This window comes from Triticum urartu, chromosome 6A, assembly GCF_056163025.1.
Source record: "Triticum urartu cultivar PI428250 chromosome 6A, HENAU_Tu73, whole genome shotgun sequence".
Classification (NCBI taxonomy): Eukaryota; Viridiplantae; Streptophyta; class Magnoliopsida; order Poales; family Poaceae; genus Triticum; species Triticum urartu.
The window spans coordinates 61,561,192-61,584,766 of record NC_141878.1 but is presented as its reverse complement, the minus strand read 5'-3'; the positions used below and the strand labels follow the sequence as shown (position 1 = coordinate 61,584,766).

General features: G+C 46.1%; 3 protein-coding genes across 3 annotated transcripts; 1 reads left to right on the top strand and 2 right to left on the bottom strand.

The window, feature by feature from the left end:
- Positions 1-7,697: 7,697 nt before the first annotated feature.
- On the bottom strand, positions 7,698-8,936 carry LOC125515723 (major pollen allergen Lol p 5b-like). Its single transcript, XM_048681231.2, has one exon. It carries the CDS (start codon positions 8,860-8,862, stop codon positions 8,014-8,016), a length of 849 nt encoding a protein of 282 aa, XP_048537188.1. The 5' UTR covers positions 8,863-8,936; the 3' UTR covers positions 7,698-8,013.
- Positions 8,937-11,343: 2,407 nt separating this feature from the next.
- Positions 11,344-16,033, bottom strand: LOC125513400 (uncharacterized). Its single transcript, XM_048678512.2, has 9 exons — positions 15,678-16,033; positions 15,326-15,390; positions 15,103-15,151; positions 13,768-13,862; positions 13,557-13,642; positions 13,402-13,461; positions 13,238-13,319; positions 11,926-12,039; positions 11,344-11,818 (listed from the first exon to the last, which is right to left on the bottom strand). The coding sequence occupies exons 1-9, from the start codon at positions 15,883-15,885 to the stop codon at positions 11,654-11,656; spliced, it is 924 nt and encodes a 307-aa protein (XP_048534469.1). The 5' UTR covers positions 15,886-16,033; the 3' UTR covers positions 11,344-11,653.
- A 2,827-nt stretch (positions 16,034-18,860) lies between these two features.
- CDS4 (cytidinediphosphate diacylglycerol synthase 4) lies at positions 18,861-23,478 on the top strand. Its single transcript, XM_048677507.2, has 6 exons — positions 18,861-19,402; positions 20,088-20,278; positions 20,561-20,685; positions 21,193-21,326; positions 22,562-22,677; positions 23,037-23,478. Exons 1-6 carry the CDS (start codon positions 18,939-18,941, stop codon positions 23,126-23,128), a joined length of 1,122 nt encoding a protein of 373 aa, XP_048533464.2. The 5' UTR covers positions 18,861-18,938; the 3' UTR covers positions 23,129-23,478.
- Positions 23,479-23,575: the final 97 nt, after the last annotated feature.

Genomic DNA, 23,575 nt, shown 5'->3' with positions numbered 1-23,575 from the left:
CCCATCGCCAGTCTCCATGGGATTCGCTCCCCCATGTGTCCGGCGGCCGACGCCCTCTGGCACCGCCCTGACGGCCTCCTGCATCTCTCCCTGGCCTGGGATCCTTCAGGACAACACCTCGGTGTCATCCATGGCCCTGGGAGAGGAGGCCGCCGGAAGGGACCCGCTGTCCATCACCTTCGGGTCCAGCGAGTTCCCCGAAGATGAGGATCGCTCGAGGTTGGAACGAGCCGGACTGCAAGTGCGTGATTCAACATGTTAAAATTATGAAGTAAAAAGGCTGATACATGAATGCGTCTGGGTCTTTGGATACTCACTATTCGGCCAGGGGCTTATCCCGGGGGCGCCGTCCTGGGCTGCTATCGATGTCCCACACGGAGTTATCCGCGAGGGAGACCTTTCCCTTCTTGGACGCATCTGCCTCCAGATTTGTGGAGGCCGCCCTCTTCTTCCTTCCCCCCTCGGGGGGGGTTGCTTTCTTCCTCCTCCTCCTCCTCCTCGTCATCTTTGGCGGCGGAGGAGTGAGTTTCGGCGTCTTCGGACGCCATGTCCGAAGTGCCCTTGTGACGGAGGCCACCTCTGGTCCCCTTGGCCTTCTTCTCCGGCGCCTTGTAGGGCGCCGGAACCAGCATCTTCGTCATAAGCGGGATGGATGGTTCTTCGGGCAGTGGAGCCGGACACTAAATCCGCTCCGCCTTCATTTTCCAACCCTAAAAAAACAAATAGGGAAGTTTAGACATCCTCCTTGAGTAAGCAAGTAAAGAATACACCTTGAAATATGGAAAACTTACTGAACTGGCGGGATGGGCCAGGTCGTGCCCACGGTCCTCGGTCGTCTTCGGCCACGTCTCGTTGGCCTTGAAGAGCACCTTCTAGATATCTTCTTGCGTAGTTCCGAAGAACCGTTGCAAGGTCTGGTACTCGGCTGGATCGAACTCCCATAGATGGCAAGCCCGGCTCTGGCATGGAAGGATCCGGCGAACTAGCATCACCTGGATCACATTGACAAGCTTGACGTTCTTGTCCACCATGCTCCTGATGCGCATCTGAAGCGCTGTCAGCTCGTCCGATGAAGACCAATCCAGGCCCTTCTGTTGCCAGGAGGTAAGCCGCATTGGGGCCCCGGATTTGAATTCGGGAGACGCGGCCCAGGTAGTGTCGCAGGGCTCTATGATGTAGAACCACAGCTTCTGCCACCCCTTGACGGTCTCCATGAAGGTGCCTTTGGGCCACGGGACATTGGACATTTTGCTTATCATGGCGCCTCCGCACTCCGCATGTTGGCCTCCCACCACCTTCGGCTTCACATTGAAGGTCTTCAGCCACAATCCGACGTGGGGTGGGATGCGGAGGAAAGCCTCACACACGACAATGAATGCCGAGATAGTGAGAAAGGAATTTGGGGCCAGATCATGGAAATCTAGCCCATAGAAAAACATGAGTCCACGGACAAATGGGTGGAGAGGAAATCCCAGTCTGCGGATGAAGTGGGGGATGAAAACTACCCTCTCATGGGGCTCCGGGTAGGGACGATCTGTTCCTCGGCCAGAAGCCGGTGGGCGACCTCCTTGGCCAAATACCCGGCCTCCTGAAGCTGGGTGATGTCCTTCTCCTTGATGGAGGAGACCATCCACTTGCCCTGCGCTTCGGATCCGGACATGATCGGAGTGCTTTTTTGAGACGGAAAAGATGAGAACTTGGGCGCTGGAGCTCGAGAGTGGGTAGGCAGAGAGAAAGAAGGCATGGGTGAAGGAAAGGAATCATATCTCCTTATAAAGGCAGTGAATATCAAGCGCCTCCCCACTCGCCATAAAACTCGCCTATTCCCAAGGGCCATGTAGGCGGCATGGTTGGATTACCCATACCCGTATTGATGAGAATCCCGTAATAAGGGGACACGATCTCTGCTTTGACAAGACATGCCAATAAAACCGCATCTCGAAATATGGAGCGGCAGGCCAAAAAAGGTTCAAAATAATGACCGGGTAGCGACGTGGTGTCACACTACAAAAAGTTGTCGGTAGATTGGACTCATGAAATATTATACTCTCTGCGGTTGTGTGTGGTACTTGTTTTGCAGAGCCGGACACGTTCTTTATGTTCGAAGGCTGTTTTGGAGTATTCGGAGGAGGAACCCACCTTGCAATGCCGAAGACAATCTGCGCGCCGGACACCTCGTCATTCAAGCCTGGTTCAGGGGCTACTGAGGGAGTCCTGGACTAAGGGGTCCTCGGGCATCCAGCCTATTGGACATGGGCTGGACTGATGGGCTGTGAAGATACAAGACCGAAGACTCTCACTCGTGTCCAGATGGGACTCTCGTTGGCGTGGATGGCAAGCTTGGCATTTGGATATGAAGATTCCTTTCTCTGTAACCGACTTTGTACAACCCTAGTCCCCTCCGGTGTCTATATAAGCCGGAGGGTTTAGTCCTTAGAGGCAATCATAATCATATAGGCTAGACTTTTAAGGTTTTAGCCATTACGATCTCGTGGTAGATCAACTCTTGTAATACTCATATTCATCAAGATCAATCAAGCAGGAAGTAGGGTATTACCTCCATAGAGAGGGCCCGAACCTGGGTAAACATCGTGTCCCCTGTCTCCTGTTACCTTCGACCTTAGACGCACAGTTCGGGACCCCCTACCCAAGATCTGCCGATTTTGACACCAACAGCAGGTTCACACAAAGATTCTTTGTCACGTGCATCATGTCGATTGCAGAGCGGACCTCTAGGTCTTTCCAGTAGGGTAGGTCCCAAAATATAGATTTGTTCTTCCACATGGGTGCACGTCCCTCAGCGTCATTCGGAACAGATAGTCCGTTGGGACCCTTTGCAAATATTACTTGTAAATAATTGACCATAGCAAGTATGTGATCACCAGTACGGACGGCGAGCTTCTTCCGGTGATCTGCCTTGCCTTTGAAATTCTTGCCTTTCGACATTGATGGTTGGTCGAAAGAAATCGATGATGCCCCAGGTACATATTCTTCGTGCATTTGTCCAAATATATACTTTCAGTGTCATCTAAACAGTGTGTGAATGCGTGGTATCCCTTGTTTGTGTGTCCTGAAAGGTTACTGAGAGCAGGCCAATCATTGATGGTTACAAACAACAACGCATGTAGGTCAAATTCCTGATGTTTGTGATCATCACACACACGTACACTGTTTCCATTCCACAGCTGTAAAAGTTCTTCAACTAATGGCCTTAGGTACACATTCATGTCGTTGCCAGGTTGCTTAGGGCCTTGGATGAGAACTGGCATCATAATGAACTTCCGCTTCATGCACAACCAAGGATGAAGGTTATCGATACATAGAGTCATGGGCCAGGTGCTATGATTGCTGCTCTGCTCCCCAAAAGGATTAATGCCATCCACGCTTAAACCAAACCATACGTTCCTTGCGCCACCTGCAAAGTCCCCCCCCCACTTTCTCTCGATTTTTCCCCATTGCATGCCACCCATCGGCAGGTGCTCTCAACTTCCCATCTTTCTTACTGTCCTCTTTGTGCCATCGCATCAACTTGGCATGCTCTTTGTTTCTGAACAGACGTTTCAACCGTGGTATTATAGGAGCATACCACATCACCTTGGCAGGAACCCTCTTCCTAGGGCGCTCGTCGTCAACATCACCAGGGTCATCTCGTCTGATCTTATACCGCAATGCACCACATACCAGGCATGCGTTCAAATCCTCGTATGCATCATGGTAGAGGATGCAGTCATTAGGGCATGCATGTATCTTCTGCACCTCCAGTCCTAGAGGGCACACAACTTTCTTTGCTTCATACGTATTGTCGGGCAATTCGTTATCCTTTGGAACCTTCTTCTTCAATATTTTAAGTAGCTTCTCAAATTATTTGTCAGGTACACCATTCTCTGTCTTCCACTGCAGCAATTCCAGTGTGATACCAAGCTTTGTGTTGCCATCTTTACAATTGGGGTGTAACCTTTTTTGTGATCCTCTAACATGCGATCGAACTTCAACTTCTCCTTTTCACTTTCTCATTGTCTCTTTGCATCAACAATGACCCGGCAAAGATCATCATCGAGCACATCGTTTGGTTCCTCTTGATCTTCAGCTTCCCTCGTTGTAGCATCACCATATTCAGGGGGCACGTAGTTGTCATCATCCTATTCTTCTTCATTGTCTTCCATCATAACCCCTCTTTCTCCGTGCTTGGTCCAAACATTATAGTGTGGCATGAAACCCTTATGAAGCAGGTGGGTGTGAAGGATTTTCCGGTCAGAGTAAGACTTCGTATTCCCACATATAGGGCATGGACAACACATAAAACCATTATGCTTGTTTGCCTCGGCCACTTTGAGAAAATTATGCACGCCCTTAATGTACTATGAGGTGCCTCTGTTGCTGTACATCCATTGTCGGTTCATCTGCGTGCATTATATATAATTAAGTGTGTCAAAAACCATTACAGAACATCATGAATACAGAAGTGACCAAATTAATAGAAGTTCATCATCACATTGAAACCAAAGTACATACATAGCTCTCATTGAACAACATATAGCTCTTCAGAGCATCTAATTAAACCATACATTGAAACTATGTAAACCATTTCTATGCAACAACAAATGCGATCATAATCGCAACTAAGGTAACAATTGATCCAACGGCATAATGATACCAAGCCTCGGTGTGAATGACATGTTTTCTAATCTTTCTAATCTTCAAGCGCATTGCCTCCATCTTGATCTTGTGATCATCGACGACATCCGCAACATGCAACTCCAATATCATCTTCTCCTCCTCAATTTTTTTCAATTTTTTCTTCAAGTAATTGTTTTCTTCTTATCTAAATTTAACCTCTCGACAATAGGGTCGATTGGAATTTTCGGTTCACATACCTCCTAGATAAAAAATCTATGTCACGTTGGTCGGCATAATTGTCATCAACACTAAATGAAACAAATAGTTATCAAAGACAATATATACCACATCTGAATCATAGACAGGACGAGCGCCGACGGAGGCGGATACCAAAACCATCACACTATATAATAACAAACAATAATAAAAGTAAGAAAATTATACAAGTATCTATCTAAATCATACGAGTAAGAACTTTTTCTTTTAGAAAGAAGATAAGAACAAGAGGCTCACCACGGTGGTGCCGGAGGCGAGACCGGCGCGAGCGATCGACGGCGGGGAGGTCGGGGATGGAACAGGACGGACCGCCAAACCTAGACAAATCTTGAGGAAAATGGAGTTTGGACAAGGAGCTTCGAGAGGAGAAATCTTAAGTGTGGCTCGGGCATTTCATCGAACACCTCATGTGCATAGGAGGTGAGCTAGAGTACCACAAAGCTCTCCCACGGCCGGGCAAAAAAAAACAGAGCGATGGCTTTGCTCGCGCAGGGGCGGGGGTATATATAGGCCACTCTGTAGTCCCGGTTGGTGGCTAGAACTGGGACTAAAGGACCACATTTGGTCCCGGTTCCAGCCACCAACCGGGACCAGTGGTTGTGGGCCAGGAGCAAAGGCCCATTGGTCCCGGTTCATGTCTGGAACCGGGACCAAAGGGGTCAGATGAATCAGGGTCAATGGCCCACGAGGCCTGGCCGGCGCCCTGGCCTCGCGAAGCGGGACCGATGCACCCATTGGTCTCGGTTCGTGAGTGAACCAGGATTAATGGGCTTTTCAGGCCTGGGCCAAAGCCATATTTTTACTAGTGGGAGGGAGCACGGAACCGCTGAGGCCGCAGCCATGCGAGGTCACCAGGGAGGCCCTCCTGCGCCGAGCGCCGTCGTCCAGCCGGGGCCGCCCATCTCCACCACTGTTGTGCCGCCCCTCCACCCGAGATCCACGACGAGAGGGGCCGCCTGTGACCCGCAGCGCCAGACGTGGCGCCGAGGCGCTGCTGCGAGGCAGTCGCCGCCGATGCCACCCGCCGACCTGCACCACCACCATGCCGCCCGTCGCCCGACGCCACGCCACCATCGCTGGCCCACTCCGGAGTGCCGCTACGCCCGGCATCGAGCGCAACATCCCAGCCGGCGAGATCCGGCCCGCGCTGCAGCTCCCACACAACGTCGCCGCTGGCGATGACCGGGCTTCGCCCGCTCATGCCCCCTGGCGGCGGCGAGGGAGGAGGGAGAGAGGGACGGAGGTGGCGGCGGCGGTGCTAGGGTTGCCTCCCGGACGCGCGTGGGACGCGGGAGGGGAGGGGGAAAGACCAAACAAGGAATAATCCTAATACTAATATAAAAAGGATCTTCTAAGAAAATACTGATATAAAAGGCAATCTTGATTTCCATGAGTTAATCAAGAGAAACTCGATCCAGCGATAGATATAGATATACAGTAGGAAAACGTTCATGTTCGGTGCGCCGGTCGAACTTTCGGCTGGCTCATGCGCCACGTTGGATCCTATGAGCCAGCCACGTCCACTCCCCACGCGTCATTTATGGGTCCTGCAAACCGCATCCATCTTTGTCCTCCCTTATCCCTTGGAAAACGTTCATGTTTGGTGCGTTGGCTGAACTTTCGGCCGGCTCATGCGCCACGTTGGATCCTATGAGTCAGCCACGTCCACTCCCCACGCGTCATTTATGGGTCCTGCAAACCGCATCCATCTTTGTCCTCCCTTATCCCTTTCACTCATTTTTTCCTGAAATCAAACAGGACCTGCTCTGCTCCGCCGACGTCCGCCTCCATCTGCCCTGCGCATTTCCGGCGAGCGGACGCATCCACCTCGCCCTGCGCTGCTCCGGCGACCTCCTCGCCTCCACCTACCCCGGTGCTGCTCTGACGAGGGGCTGCATCTACCTACCTCCACATTTCTCCAGCCTTTTGACCTGCCCCCACGCTGCTCCGGCGAGCGCCTCGCCCTCGACCTGTCGCCATGCCGCTCCGGCGAGCGCCGTCGTGCTCCACCCGTGCGGGAACGGCGACTACGTTGTGCACGAGCGGACGAGATGCTGGAATCGGTGTCGGCGGGAGCTTCAATCGGTGGTATTTTTTGCTCCATCTGGCTTGTTGTTTTGCTGAAATCAGCTGTATTTTTTGCTAGGATCCACCTTGTTTGAGTGCCTTCTGCTGCAACCAGTCCAAAACATTGCTATCATCATTTTGTTTTTTGCTACTACCGTTGAAGTCCGTCTTTTGATATTTTTTGCTTAATTAGATCCATCTTTTTGCTGGAACCACTCTAGCCTTTTGTTACCATAGTCTTTGAAATTTGCTTCTGTCGTCTTAGTTTTTGCTACCACCCTGTTTTTGAATTTTTGTTGGATCCATCTTATTTTTGCTGGAACCACTTTAAGTTTTGCTACAATGGTCTTTGTATTTTGCTACCACCGTCTTTTATTTTTGCTACTACCCCATCAAAGGTGATGGAATTTGGGACCGGCCATGACGCAAGCGCAAAAGCAGGAACTATGCATGAAAAAAGCTTCAACCGTTGTGTGAAAAGGCTTCAACCATGGCATGGTGGCTCCCGGCGACACCAGGAGCTGCAGCCACGGCATGGCGGTGCTACGACGGCGACGACTAAGATGGACGGCGGCCGGCAGCAAGGACGGCGACCGGCAACCGGCGGCGAGCTGGTGATGCTTCAAGGTCAGCCTTCGGAGAGTCCATGGCGGGGTGTCCAGCACGAAATAGTTGTTTTGAATTGGACACGATTTTCTATTGAGAAAAAAAACGATTCAAAGGCTGATCTGACGGTGTGCAAAAGACAAACTAACGTTTCAGATACGACTCGCCTAACAGTTGGGCCGGCGCACCGGCGCAGATCACTGCCCTATACAATATGCGGATTTGATCCCGCTTGTCATGGGGATTACAAATTCATAGAAAAAGATTACAAAGATTTTGTTATTATTACAGGCACATGCACACACGGTCGATCGCGGCTGCATGCATGAAACGAAAACCAAGAAGGAAGCATCAGGAAAATCCCTGGCCGCCAAGGCCACACACGTACGTACTACATACATACACAGCATAGTATGTGTGCGTGATGGATGTGTGTTGTTGGCGAGCTCAGGCTTTGTAGCCACCGGCAGTGGCGGCGCTGGCATCCTTCTCGGCTTCAACCATGGCATTGATGGCCTTGCTCAGGGCGGCCTGAAAGACGGCGTACTTTACCTCGGGCGCGGAGGCGACGGTGGCGGCGTAGGCCTGCTTGACGGCGGACTCAAGGGCGGGGACGAACTTGTAGTTGTCGTATGCGCCGCCCGTGGTCTCCTTGATGGCCTTGTTGAAGGCGGACTCGAAGACGGTGAACTTGTCGTTGACCGGGGCAGCGTCGGCGGCGGTGGCGGCGGTCCTGTAGGCGGCGTCGATCTGGTCGATGGTCTTGAGCTGGGGGGCGGGGATCCCCTTGACCTCCTCGGCGGCGGGCTTGACGGAGTGGACCTCGAAGGCGCCGGAGATGACGCGGAGCGACTCGGTGAGACTGGCGACGTAGGTGTCGTACTTGGTCTCGGGGGTGGCGCCCTGGGCTTTGTCGTAGGCGAGCTTGTAGGAGGCTTCGAGGCTCTTGGAGAGTGAGGCCATGGAGGCTGACTGGGCGGGCATCTGGCCGGAGGCGGCGGCCTTGAGGACATCTGCGAAAGCCTTGTTAGAGGCCGCGCTGAAGGTGGCCTCGAACGTCTTGTACTTGTCGGCCGGAGGGACGGCGGCTGCGGCCGCCACGGCCGCCTTGAAGCCGTTGTTGATATCCTCCATCAGCTTCTGCTCCGGAGTCGTCGCCTTGGGCTGGGTCCCTGGGGCGGCGGGGGTGGCCGGGGCGCCGGGGGCGTAGGCGGCGTAGGAGACGGCCGGCCCCGCCACGAGGGCGACGGCGACGGCGAGGAAGAGCGCCACCGTGTACTGCTGCACCGCCGCCATTGCGCTGCGTTGGTTGGCTTGTAAGCTGGCAGGAGGAGAGAAGAGATTGTATTGCGTTGTGAGGATGAAGGAGGTGGGCTTTATATATATAGATACATATACACATGCTGGCTGCACCACGTACGGGGGGTGGACGACGGTGAGAGGCCGGGAGAGCTTCACGCGCCCAAATTAGCTACCAGTCGCTCCTCCGCTCAGTCTTCCCGGCTTCCGCTCCCCTCCTCTCTCTTTTCTTGGCCATGACTCTTTCCATGCTCTTTTCTTTTTTTTAGCCAAATTTTAATTTTAAAGATGTGCAAATAGATATTTTCACACGGCGTGTATGCCCGTCAATATGTACTATGTATGTATGTACTCCCTCCGTTTCTTTTTAGTCTGCATATAAGATTTTGTCAAAGTCAACTTTTGTTTACTTTGACTAAGTTTATAAAAAAAATATCAAGATTCATAATATGAAATCAGTATTGTTAGATGCATCATGAAATTAATTTCCATACCATATAGCTTTAGTATTTTAGATGTTGATATTTTTTTCTATAAAGTTGGTCACATTTAAAAGTTTGACTTTGATCAAATCTTATATGCGGAGGGAGTATGTATGTATGTATGCATGTACTAGCAAAGTATCCGTGCGTTACAAAGCATCTTAAAAAACACAAACGGAGCACTAGTTTGGCATCGACCACACCACATTGGCATGTTGAAATCATGAAAGAGACATTGTTTTCAGACGATATGACATAGCATCTAATCAACAATGAAGCAATTTTGTACTGTATGACAACTGAAAGAAGAAAAGGATGGTGGATCTTTTTTGTGTGTGCTGAACGGCGTATGTTCAATAAAACACCTGCAGGTGTATCTGAAAAATATACATACACACCTTCATCCTCATAGCAATGACGGGCGTATTCCTGAAAGCAAAAAAAAAAAGGATACGCGGAAGGCTGTCGATGTTTGAGGTGATTAATCCTCCTAGTACATTGTCAAGATTTGCTAAGAAGAACACAATCGAGCAATGTGCATGACCTGACTCTGCAGTACGTGCTGTCGATTGCTAGCCGTAGTGTGCCATCATCTCACTGATCTGTGTGCGTGCTAAAGTCGTAATTAAACAAATAGGCCCACTTATGTCCTTATCTTGTTGAAGGCGTTGCCTTCTTGTTGACGTGCTGGTCTTGAGTGATTGCGTCAGCTTTAATAAAATTGGATGTGTGCATCACAATGATGCAAAGGCCGGAAGTTTCAACCTCCTTCTCAAAAAAAGAGAGAAAAAACAAAATATGTTGCAGCAGCATAGAAGTCAAATAAGATGGAAGAAATAGGTTAGGATACGTGGAAATGTTGCGGAGGTAGATCAAATTGGGGTTTGTAGGTTGGTCACCTAACGATAAAGCGATAAAGGGTAATGTCAGATAAAACCAGCGGGCTCGACTCGTGTCAACATAGAGGAAGAAGAGTTGAGCAAGCAGATGAAACAATGGCCAAGTAGCCGGAGAATTTGTGCAAACGTCTCTCCATCAATTTCTGGGGGAAATATATAGTTGATCATAACTGTTGCCTCTGTTCCTGAATGCAATATGTTTTGGCAGTTTAATTATTATTATTTTATAACTTTACCTCCTCTTTATTAACTCGTAATCAAGTTTACATCCTTCATCAACAGAGGAAGTAGCTCAATTGAAGCATCTTCAAACCACTCGTTACAAAAAAGAAAATCTAGCTAGTTTAGTTAATTCATGAGCCACAGTATTCGCTTCTCTTGGGCAAAACCCGAAAGTAATATAGCGGAACTCGCATGCCAGATGATAGCAGTCATCAATAATGGTTGTCGCATTCCCAGCAAAATGGCCTCCATTTTTCATAGTCTCTGTGAGTTCCAGATTGTCAGAGTTGACCACAATTTTGTTACAGCCCGCTGTCAATGCAAATCTAGAGACCAAACTTGAGAGCCATCACTTCCGCCATCAGAACATCATAACATGAATCAACCAGTTTGTTTCCAGCGACAGTCATATGGCCCCTATCGTCTCTGATTACTGTTCCCATAGGCCCGTTCAGCATGTCAAATGTCAAAGGCTGCATCGACGTTCAGTTTGACGACTCCATTTGGTGGTTTGCACCATCCTCCTCTCTTCATCGATGCCTTTGCATCACATGCAATGATAAAATTCCATGCAAGAGCCCAAACTGACTGCGCAATTCTCCTTGCATCTTGGACCGGCTCCTTATGCAGAGTTTTCTCCTTTCCCACCGGAGATACCAGGAACATACCGCCACCATCTCATGAAGACTGTGAATACCCATTGTAGACACTTCTTGTGCTGGAAAGTTGAGAAGGTAAGCTAGGATCTGCAAATTAAACTGTCAACACGTCTTACATTTAGAAACAGATAGTATTTAGGCACATGAAAGAAATACATAGTGGATCAAAACTATTTAGGAACAGAGGTGTATACATGAACGGCTTGAACGTCTATCTAAAGAAGAAGAAAAAGTGATCCATTTAGAGATTTAACGTACTCATCTATTACAGATCAAAAACTTTCGTCTATATTCAAAACTACAATGGTACAGTGTTGTTTTCCTTATTGCTCTATGGCAACAAAAACAATCAAAAAAAAAAACGACATATATGGAAACAAGGAAGGATCTTTCGTAAATAAAGTTTTACAATGCTGCTGGAAGGATCTGCCGTCTCCAAAGCAGAGCCCACCGCATGCGTGAGGCACTAGTGCTCGCTCGCTCAGCTAGCTAAAGCTAAAGCCCTTGTGAGCCAACAAGGGTCAGATCAGGAGAGCTTCATGTTCTTCAGCATGCCCGCGACGAGCGCCTCCATGGACGGCGCGCGCCGCTTGTAATCCTTCATCAGTGCCTCTGCGGCCAGGCTCTGCAGCTCCGAGCTCTCCTCCTCCTTGTTCCTCCCTTTGGTCAGCTGGCTAATTGCTGCGCTGCACTGTGGGGATCAAGGATGTATATGCATCAAGGATAACTACTGTGGATAAATAAATAAATAAAATATAAAGGCAACTGGGACCCTTCCAAGATGTCCGTCCGTCTTACCAGGCACACGCCAAAGAGAGCTCTCGTGTTCTTGCCCCCAGTTAACTGGATAGTCGACGCGTAGTACTTTTTAGCGGTTTGAAGGTTTTCCAAACCACCCAGTGTGTACAAAACCTTCAACATAAAAGAAGAGGCGACACTCAGCAAGGATAAGCTGTGCACTCGCATAGCATGAAATCAACTGCGCCTTCGGCAGAATCAGGACATGGCATTGGCTTGACTTAGTCATTTATATGAATCAGAAACGTTGGGTGATTTTGCATCCCACCAGAAGGACTATTAAACAAATAAATAGCACTGATCATCGTATTGCCATATATGCACGTCAAATAAACTCTACTTCTGGGCTCAGCATGCCCTCTCCCACCTACCACACAAAACCAGTAAGATAAAACCATGCAACTTCCGTTTCTTGCAGACCCCACAAGAATAAGCTCCTACAGTTTCCCACCCTAAAGACACATATCTGCATATCAGCCTATGCCATGCCCCGTCCGCCTAGTACAACATGACTTCTAAAATAAACAGAAAGAAACTGCTAACTTGAATAAATACCCAACAAAACTCCTTTAAGATGACAGCTTCAATGAAAGCCAGTCTTTGTCTTTAAATTACTAAAATCGATTTTCATGGCTGATCACAACTAGATGTGGGACCTCAATTGGTAGAAAATATACACAGTTGAATCACTCATCAAATCATGTTGATTCATTGCATATTATGATAGCCTATAAGTCGGTGTCAAAATACTTCATCACTTATGCATCTATGCCTGAGAGGTTTTATAAAGATGGGTGTCATTTTTTCATTTCAATTCATCTCTCACATGGATCATTATCTTGAGAAACACAACTTATAAAACTTAATACACTTGCTATTTTTAATCTTATGCCTCATTATGGATTATGAGTCCAAGGACTAGTCTATGAGTCTCAACTCCATGGCCGACTACACTTCAGTGTCAACTAGTCTATGAGTCGCAACTTCAGTGTCGACTAGTGTCGATTAGTTAAGCTTAGCCTACCAGTCTCAACCTCGGAACAACTCGTCGACTCGTAAACCTTGCTCATTATATCACTATACATAATTATTTTGTAACGTTTTTGTTAACTTCAATGTTGAATTGGCGTGCTTCATTTTAATTGGATCTTTGATAGTTATTGTCGTCTCATGTGGTATTCGACCATTCATCATTTACCATTGGAAGAAAGGGACCATCAGTAAATCATCAACAGAATAATGACAAATTTCATAACAGATAATTCTAACTTTTCTATTTATTTCCACGAAAGGCTGTGTTTGGTCCACTTACCTCAGCATAAGCTAGATGATAAAGTGGAATGGTTGGTTGAGCCAATATTAGTTCCTCGTAACAAAAGGCGGCTTGTTTGTACCTGGCAAAAAAAATCATCATATAAGTTAGTATTTTCACATCTGACCATATTATGTTGAATCAATCAAGATTGAACATCTCACATTTGTAAGGAAACATAAATTTCAGCAAGCTCTCTCCATGCATCATGATCCGCCATGAATCTAACACAGGGAAAGGGTTAATAACTTAATATGTTCTAATAAGAAAAATATAGGAGGCAGTAACTGGTCCATAAAAGAAGTGGATGCATACTTACAATTCCAAATACTTGTTCAAATAATCAACTGCTAAAGACATGTCACCTTGTGCTTTTGCAATAGCAATTTTTCTCTTGTGGACAATCTGACAACCAAACAAGGAGGATATTTGTTGTGTAAAATGACACCGCACTAAGGTATCATCCTTAGCATTTGAATGGTTCTAGAAAGCAAAGAAAATCAAATTCCTCCTGCATATCAAATTTTTACCTGATCAAATGGGTTGGTTTCCAGGATAAGTGCATAAGCTCTTTCAGCTTCAGCCCAATCACCCTTTGCCTCAAACAGCAGGGCTTCTAGCCGGCCTGCATTTTAGAGCAAGTGTGTTCAGAATTTACAGAAAGATGGCCATAATAACCAGCATTATATGACTCGACAGATATCAATTCTGGTATACTTGAATAAAAAAAATGTGTTCCAAACTTAGGTGTTTACATCGCTTTTGTGTACACCAGGATTTAGGTAACCCATAACTGGTTCTTAGTTAACAAAAATGTCCATGTATTACACCTTCACCCTCAAGCAACACCTTGCCCTCCTACTTTAGAGGATTACTAGTAGAGCCCTCAAACCCTCAAACCCCTAAAAATAACTTCTTTTTTTACAGTTTTCGTCGAAAAAAAGCCGTAGACTAGAACCCCTTAACCCTCAAACCCTCAAAAAAATTTAAAGGTCCAACCCTCAAACCCTCTCCCAATCCTCAAAAGTAAGGGTTGGGGAGCAAAACCTACCCCAACCCTCATTTGGCGGTTATACTCGCGCGGGAGGGAAAAATCCTCCCAACTCCCGCGTCCACGCCCGCGACCGCCGCTGCTAGTCGCTCCCTCGCCGGCGGCCGCCCCATCGACCTCCCGCGTGCAACGACAACGTCGTTCATGGGGAATATTCCGTTATAAGGGTTGGGTTTGAGGGTTCTAATCTTTGCCCCTGTTTTTCAACCCGTAAAAGTGCACAAAAAGATCATTTTTGGACCCTTAAAACGCTGGTGAGGGTTTGAGGGTTTGAGGGTCTACTAGTAATGCTCTTAGACCAGACAATCCCTGGCCTGTAGAATACCTAAGATCAACATCTATGTATATTCCAAGGGCGTGTACCACAACATCATTTGGCTTGATATACTAAAGTACTGTGCAGGTATATTTGTTCAGAGAAATCAACTCACCAAGCCAATAATAGTTGATATCATTATATGGTGAGCAATTATGCATATTTCATTTATTTTTAAGTAATAGTCTTCGCCGTTCGCATTATAGTTCACTTCTCAGACTATTGACAACGTGAGCTGTCTTAAAAACAATCACAGCCTTGCATAGATTTACGGAACTGGCATGATAATTTTGAAGTTTCATGTCAGACTTTAGTCCAATCTTTTGAACAAACCCTTTCCCCATTTGAAAAACATTAAACCCATTTTGGAAAGGATTAGCTTGGCTCCACCACATGTTTCTTGCTTGTCACCAACCCCTTTTGGATGATTCTGCTCATAAAGTTTCCCAAGTGTAACTAGATCTGCAAACTGCCTTTGTATGGGCCAAACAAACTTACCAACACGAGCGCTGCCAGGAAACTGCTTGGAGAGGATTCCAATACAATCCTGCAGAACCATGAAACGAGGCGATTTGATCAATAGATAATGGTAGCCATACCCAAGATAAACTGAATTTTTCATTCTCGGCGGGCAAAGTCAAATTGCATCGAAATCAGAGAATAGAACCGGACCAGAGATGGTCATAAACGAAAAGGTGACTGCGTAACCAGAGCACCTCACCTTTGCGACATCAAGACGCTGGCAGTCCATGGCGGCCACCGCCACCTGCTCGTAGAGCGTCCACTCTGCATGCATCGAAACAAAGCGATCTCGCGTTCAGTACTGGGGCCAAGAGCACGGCGAGAGATCATCAGCAGCAGCTGAGAACGCCGCAGGGACGTTCCGGCAACGGTTCCGGGCGCAAAAGCGCAGCGATTCCAGTTCAGCGGATGAGATCTCGAAAGGGGGAGGCGGATCGGGAACGCGGGGGAAGAGATCTGGCCCGAGGCGGACCACGAGACGAGATCTATCCGTACCGCGCGCGGGGGAGGGGGGGAGGGGATCAGGAGGAGGGAGGAGGGGCGTGACGTACGCTCGGAGGCGAGGCGGGAGCGGGCGGAGGCGTCGTTGAGGAGGGAGAGGCCGAGGCGGAGGACGGGGGCGGGGCGGCGCGCGCGGAGCCTGCGGGCGAGAGAGAGGTACTCCCAGGCGCCGCCGCCGCCGTGCTCCGCCTGCTCCTCGAGCCGCAGCAGGCGCGCCTCCTCCTCCGCCGCCGTCGCCGTCGCCGTCGCGGCCGCCATGACGAGACGAGGGGGGGTCCGGGCGTCGGTTGACTCGGCCGGCGGGGGTGGAGACTGGACTGGACTGGGCCGGACCGGGTGGGATTGGGATTGGGATTGGGATCGGGATTGGGGGCTCTCTGTTTCTTTCCGCTTCGGTGATGCCCCGGAGCCGGTTCGTTATTTCAGTTTGTTTCCCTCATTTGGGGTGGTTTTTCAAGCACCCCCTGTCGGCAGGATTTGGACTTTGAACCCCTACAAATTTTTACGATTTGGATTTTTTGTTTTTGTTTTCATGTTGGTTTTTTCAGAGGTATGTATTACAGAGTTTTATTCTAAAATTATAAAGTTTTAGTTGTGAGGTAACAATTCATCAATACTTCAGGACTTTGATGCACACGGCGGAAGTACATTTAGTATGTCTGACGACCGGCCACTCTATTTTGTTCCCTCCTAATCTTTTACTAAGTAAACTCTCTAAACTCTCTAGCACTCATCAATGATCTGATCTCCACGGCAAGATGTCCGCCGATCAACCAATCCATCACCTAAACCTAATAAGATGAAGAGCTTCTGAAGAGGCCAATTGCATAATGACCAAAAGGGTTATGTCTTGGACAACGAGAGTCATCCCTTACATTAATGCATGTACTCCGCTTTCAAAGCATCACTGCAATTGAGCACGACCCGATAATCCGCAAAAGGTATCGTTCCAGCATGCCTCTCAAGATCATAACTACCGCCGCAAAACATATCGTTTTCCAGCATGCCTCTCAAGATCATAACTACCGCAGTTGAGTCATCCGACTCTAAAAGAAAACCATCAACATGTTCTTTTACCATCGACACAACCTCATTATCAAAAGCATGCATTTTGTTCCTTCAAAACTTCTTCCTTGCTGAATTTGCATGAGAGACCAACGCACTTCATGTAGTTGTCTAAAAATTACACCGTTCCATCATCAGGGGATACCTCTCTGTCATAGATCAGATCAATACGCAGGTTTCAAGTGTAGCATATCAACATAATGAGTCTAACCTCTGTAACTTCAAAGCACTGAAGCAACACGTCGAGAAGTCATTCCTTTTTATTATTTATCAGATGATCGTTCTCAAGCAAGGACCAAACAGCACGCATGTGTTCCAAAAAGTTTCAAGCATGGCTACAAGAAACCAACGACTGAAATTATTCTCTTTCTCTACACCGCATGACAGGCAAGTGCCTGAGGTAGCCAGATGACGATAATCTTTGCATGTCGAGGTAGCCAAAGCACCCGCCGCTGTCGTCCAGGCTGTAATATTCATATTTTGAGGTGCAGAGGATTGCCAAATACAGTTCTAGATCAAACAATCTCCTTCAGAGTGGCTGTCAGACGCATCACATGCAAACAACTCACCATATCATGCAATCGCTAACCGATATGTACTCTTCACAGAGAGATGTCCGTTTTTTCGGATACCAAACAAAAAAACAAGGCGCTGCCTTAAGGATGTGTGAATTTTTCAGGATCTTGTGAATGTCCATTGGTCAGAATTTATCCATTGTGACGTTGGGTATTCGATGCACCATGACCATATAAAAACATCTAAATTATAGGATGATTCATGAGCTTAACTCAAACATGTCCTAAATGGTCACCCTGTGCGTTCAGTTTATTCGGTTTAGATGGTTTGGTTTATACGGTTTTTCGGTTTGTACGGTATTAATACTTCGGTAAATACGGTATGAAAATAAAATACGGTTCGGTTTCGGTATATACCAAATTATTTCGGTATGGTTTCGGTATATACCATAAAAACCAAAGTTGACGCGAATTTGAAAATGACGTAATAATAATTTGCAAATTTACGACTCAAAACACATACTAGTTTACACAAATAGTATATGACTATATATATAAGTATATATACATGCATTGATTCATCTGTTGATGGTTATGGACGTGCTTAGCATTTTAAAAGGAGAAAAATGACTATGTTACAAGAAAAATTTAGGTGCTTAGTAGTGAATTTAACTCATGTACAAGAAAAATGACAACTTATATGGTTGTTTATCTCAAGAAATATAAATTTATTTTTTACTTCGATTTATTCGGTTAACCGTTCGGTTTTTCGGTATATACCATAAAAACCAAAGTCCAAATCGGTATGAAAAGTTCATACCATACCAAAACCAGAAACCATAAAAACCATAAAATCGGTTCGGTTCGGTTTATTTTCGGTATGGTTTTTTGGTTCGGTTTTCAAATGCACAGAGTGACTAAATGGTCTGAAAGATTTCAAACTATCCGCTAGTGGTTTTTTAGAGAACCACCCACTAGGTTGAATTTCCCTTTTTAGGTGTTGACACTTAAACATTAGAGGACGTGGGATTACCCAGCTCTTCGGGGCTTTCTATGAACTTTTTCTGTCTGCGATCCACCTGCTTTGTTATTTCTTCTCCTACTTTGCTTCGTTTTTTTCATTGTCAATTATGTAAACACCACACATTGATAATTGCCCAACCAAATTTTATTTCTCCATATCGTTCAACCACCAGCAACAATAAGGAAAGGCGTCGACATTTTTATCAAACAATTTGATAATTGCCCAACCAAATCTTATTTCTTCATATCGTTCAACCACCAGCAACAACGAGGAAAGGCGTCGACATTTTTATCAAACAATTTATTCTAAAAATGTTGACGTTGTTCATCACCGATAAACCATCGAGAGTATCAACATCGTCGACGTTCAGTGAGCATCCCTCTTTTTTCTTTCTTTCCATCCTTCTACCTTCTGGCACTTCTTCCTCAAGTTTCCAGGCCGATACGAGGTGAGTGTCATATTCTGTATTTTTTATCATACCATTATTTTTGTTTCTTCACCTTTTAAACTTACAATTTTGAAATTTCGTTTAGAGTAATGTTACAGTTTCTTTGGTACTACTAGTAGGTATTGTTTTCCTTTTGGGCAAATACAGGTACGTACAAATTTTCGATGTCTCTACTACAGCTCTGGCCAAAAATCAACGGTAGCGAAAATTCCTTGCTCGCATCGAACTCTCCGCCCGACCTGACCCCCACCCATCTCCCATGGCTGCGGCGGCGGCGGCGGCGACGACGGTGACGGTGACGGCCACCCGCCTCCACCCTCCTCTCGTCCTCCACTCCGCCGCACGGCCCCAGCCCCCGCTCCGCCTCCGCCTCCTCCTCCCCACCCCACCGCCGCTCCGCCTCCGACACCGCTTCCCGCTCCTCGCCGTCGCCTCCGCCTCCGCCGGCGAAGGCCGCGCGGAGGAGGCCGCCGAGAAGAGCGACAAGGCCCGGCAGCTGCAGCGGAGGGTGCTCGTGGGCATCGCCATCGGGGTCGGCGCGGGCGGCGTCGTGGTCGCCGGCGGCTGGGTGTTCACCGCCGCCATGACCGCCGTCGTCCTCGCCGGTGCCCGCGAGTACTTCGGGCTCGTCCGTGGCACCGCCGCCGGCGGCAGCACCCCTCCGCCGCGCTACGTGTCCCGCGTCTGCTCCGCCATCTGCGCCCTCATGCCCATCCTTACGCTGTAAGGGAGCCCCGCATTTGTTGTCTGCTCTGCCCTACTGTCAGAATAAGCTAGAACTTCGCTGTGGATACTGTAATTTATGTGGTATTTAGTCACAATTTTCGGTATAAATGGGCTAGCTATCCTCACGTCGTTGTGGTCGTGCGAGCATAAAATTGCTTTGGCTCACTCACTCTTTAATTTTGTTGGGAATTCTTGAGGTAGAGGCAAGATGGTACAGTAGGAATTAGCTCAAATGCCGGCATTGAAACTTTGCAACCTGTAAGTTGTAGCTTTAGCTTGATACAATTACTTACCATTTTGATCATGGGGTCATTAGACACGATGCGAATCAGGCCTCACGGATTACCATTTCAGCACCGAACTCCCCATCTTATCACTCAATTTCTTGGGTCGGAAGAACAATTAAGTATCAGTGCATTTTTGTATACTTTCGAGGTATCAGCTTACAGATGTTGCTTGATTGCTTCAGCTCCTGAACTTCGTAGCATTTTTACTAGATCAGAGCTTCGTGACATTTTTTTTAGATGATCATAATTTACGCTATATGTTTTTCTTTGTGTGCGCATGTAATGTGGGTGGGGAGGGGTTGCTTAAGAAGGAACGATTGCTACATTTGGTTGTCAGTTCCTGTTAATATGACTACAGCTTCGAGTTCTGATGTTTCTCCTGTATATTTGTGTAGGTGCTATGGCCGCATGGATGTTCCCCTGACATTATCGGCATTTATTATTGCAATATCTTTGGTATTGCAAAGAGGAAACCCCCGTTTCGCTCAGCTAACTAGTTCAGTTTTTGGTTTATTTTATTGTGGCTATCTTCCTTCTTTCTGGGTTAAGCTCCGTTGCGGACTAGCAGCTCCTGCCTTAAATACAAGTATGTCGTCAAATTCTCTTTGTACTTCTCTGCTTACTTCTTTGCTTGTCACCTTTCTCTACCGATTCATCTTTCTGTTTGATTTGCAGTATTGGTAGAGACAGTTTGTTTATAAGAGATTAATTTTATGTATAGTTTTAATTGATTTAAGGGTTCATAAGAAAGTGCATTTTTTAAGTGCTTACCAGTTACCAGTGCAAGTAATTATGATGTTTTTCTGTTCTTGGTGAGTTAATATATTATTGTTATATGTTAAAAGTTATAACCAGTGTTCTTTGACAGGTATAGCACATAACTGGCCAATACTTCTTGGTGGGCAAGCTCACTGGACAGTTGGACTTGTAGCAACCTTGATATCTATTACTAGCATTATTGCTGCTGATACATCAGCTTTCCTATGTGGAAGGGTATGCTCTTTCCTACTCTTCTATTTTGATTGACCCCATTTGACTTTGTCATGTTATTGTAAAACACAGCCTTTTTTAGTTTGTTTTAATTTATCTGGAAACAACTTGCCTATAGTTCTGTGGGTCACTATAATTTTTTTTACTCGTTTTGAACAATATAGTGTACATCAAGAGACTCCTACAGAAGCCTGTCAGAAGTTAGGAGCTATCCAGCTTATGGTGTAACTACTGTTGGGCAACCTGTTAAGATTGCCATTGATGTGACACAACCACACTGATAAAAAAAAGTGTGTCAGATCACAGATGAACTTCTAGTTTATTGTTTTTCCCTACCAAAGTAACTACTATAAATTTGTAGACACGCATACGATTGCCCTGCCATGTATGTTTGTTGAATGAAAAAGCATTCAACTTGTCTGAATTTTTGCAGACAAGTGATTTATTTGGACAGTCGTGTATTTGAAAGGAAGTAAATCATGTCATCGTGTTATCCATTTTCCGTTTCAGGCATTTGGCCGTACTCCTTTGACTAACATAAGCCCTAAGAAGACCCTGGAGGGTGCTTTAGCCGGTCTGACTGGCTGTGTGCTTACCACTGTGCTTTTGTCGACTCTCTTTCGCTGGCCAAGATCGCTGTTGAGGTATTGCTAACTTCTGACACCTTTCTACTGTTATTGTCCTAGTTCCGAAACATTATTTTTCTTTACTGAATTCTTGAAATTTGGTTACTTGAACGCAATAAACCATCAAATTTTAGGTTTTAGGGTGAACAAAATTGTACCAACATAACGCATTAGTTTTCAATATATCAACAAGAAATACACAACTGCCAGGATTTTTTCTAATAACTCCATGGGAACTCATGACTCATTACATGTTATCTTGTTGCAAAGGAATATATGCCTCTCAATGAAGTTTAGATGGAAAAACTGATATTAATATCGATTTCCAACAATTAGAGTTTCTCAAAAAGTCAGTTTTGGTATCTGCCAGGAGTAGGGGCAGTGTTCTTTTCTTTATATTTTTGTAACTCTATCTGCACATTATTTTCTTGAAATATTTAACAAGGCTGTTCCTACCGTCCTTCAGAATTCAAATAAACAAAGATTTTATATGGTTATATCCTATTAGCCTAAAAAAGAATGTTGACCCGACATACATGTGATAGCATGTATCTCTTTGTTGAGTTTACATCCGCATATAGATTCTCCACTTGTACTCCCTCCATTTTTATATACAAGGCCACTATGAAAAACACATTTTGCATCTATACAAGGCCACCAACAATAATCGAGGCAAATATTAATGATGTTTCCTCGTACTACTAACCCATGACTTAATTACTAGCATGCATGTAGTGGATGATAAGGCTGGTCATAGTGGTGAGTAACTTATACTAGTGTCATACATATGACACTAGTCTAAGTTACTACATTCATAGTGCAAAGTAACATAGTAGTAGTGTCATAGAAGACTTCATTAATTAACTTGTAGACTCATCTTGTCTTGGAAAACGCTATGTTACAGTAACATATTATGTTACCACTTCTCATTAACTACAAAGCCACATAAGCAAAAATTTCTCGAAGTGCGTTATGTTACTTGCTAAGTTACTCCCACTATGACTAGCCTAACGACACACTCACCTACTTCCTCTCCCACGGCCACTCAGTTTTCTCTAATGTGCATGCACTCTATTAATTAATCCGGTAAACGAGAAAACAAATTGACTTGTAAAGCACACATTAATTTTTGTCTTGGTACCTGTAATTTTAGTTTGTGGCCTTGTATATAAAAATGGAGGGAGTATCTTGAATGACATATATTTGCGTAGAACTTTGCTTCCCTGCCTAATTATTTAATTGATTGATATCAGTGCTACTGCTTATGGGATCCTGATCTTTCTGGGTTCATTATTCGGGGATCTCATTGAATCTCTTATTAAGCGTGATGCTGGTGTGAAGGACTCTGGGTCGCTCATTCCTGGCCATGGTAAACATTGTTAGCTCTGTTCTTGTTATATCTCATGTTTTGTCATGTCAATTTTTTTGCAGCACTACTCCATGCAATTTTATCTACTCCCTCTGTTCACTTTTATAAGGCGTTGTAGCATTTCAGACAGTGTACAAAATAGCTCAATTTTAGTTGTCTGAAATGACTTATAAAAATAAACGGAGGGAGTATTTCATTCGTACTTTGGTATCGACCCTTTTTTCTAACAGTTACTACCATACTTTCCAAAGTTAGACATCTTGTTTCTGTCGGTTTTGTCCTTTACATTCCGAGTCTCACATCTTACACTTCATCGCGCCATTGCTTTTTCGCGAACTTAACACAAAGCTGCAATGCAGGTGGTATTCTTGACCGGGTCGACAGCTATGTCTTCACAGGGGCGCTTTGTTACTCCTTCGTCCGAGTAGCTCTACCCCTGTATGGAGTCTGATTTACTGCAGAGAGAAATCGGTCTCCTTGTACCTTCGACGACATTGTCACCCAATGTAACATCGTGTTGGGGCCTTGATGAGATGGCCAGGATCAGCTCCCTTGGCTGCACAATATGAGAATTTGGTGGCTGGCTGTAAAATGGGATAAGATCATAGGATGTGGCTGCTAACTAAGCGGTGTTTCTTCTTCATACGGGATCGAGCTGTTTCTTCTTTGGCGCCAAAATGGTGAAAACTTGTCACTTTTTGTGTACATAGTTTTTTCTTTTATTTTTGTAGAGTAAAAAGGGAACGCGGGTGATTGACTACAAGCTACTACATATCTTAAGAAGTGTATTAAGGTTGTCTATGGGATCCTGGTACTTGTTGATCCCCAAACTTTTTTGCATGCCCCCCCACACACACTCACACACACACAGAGAATGTAGTATGTTGAGATTGACATT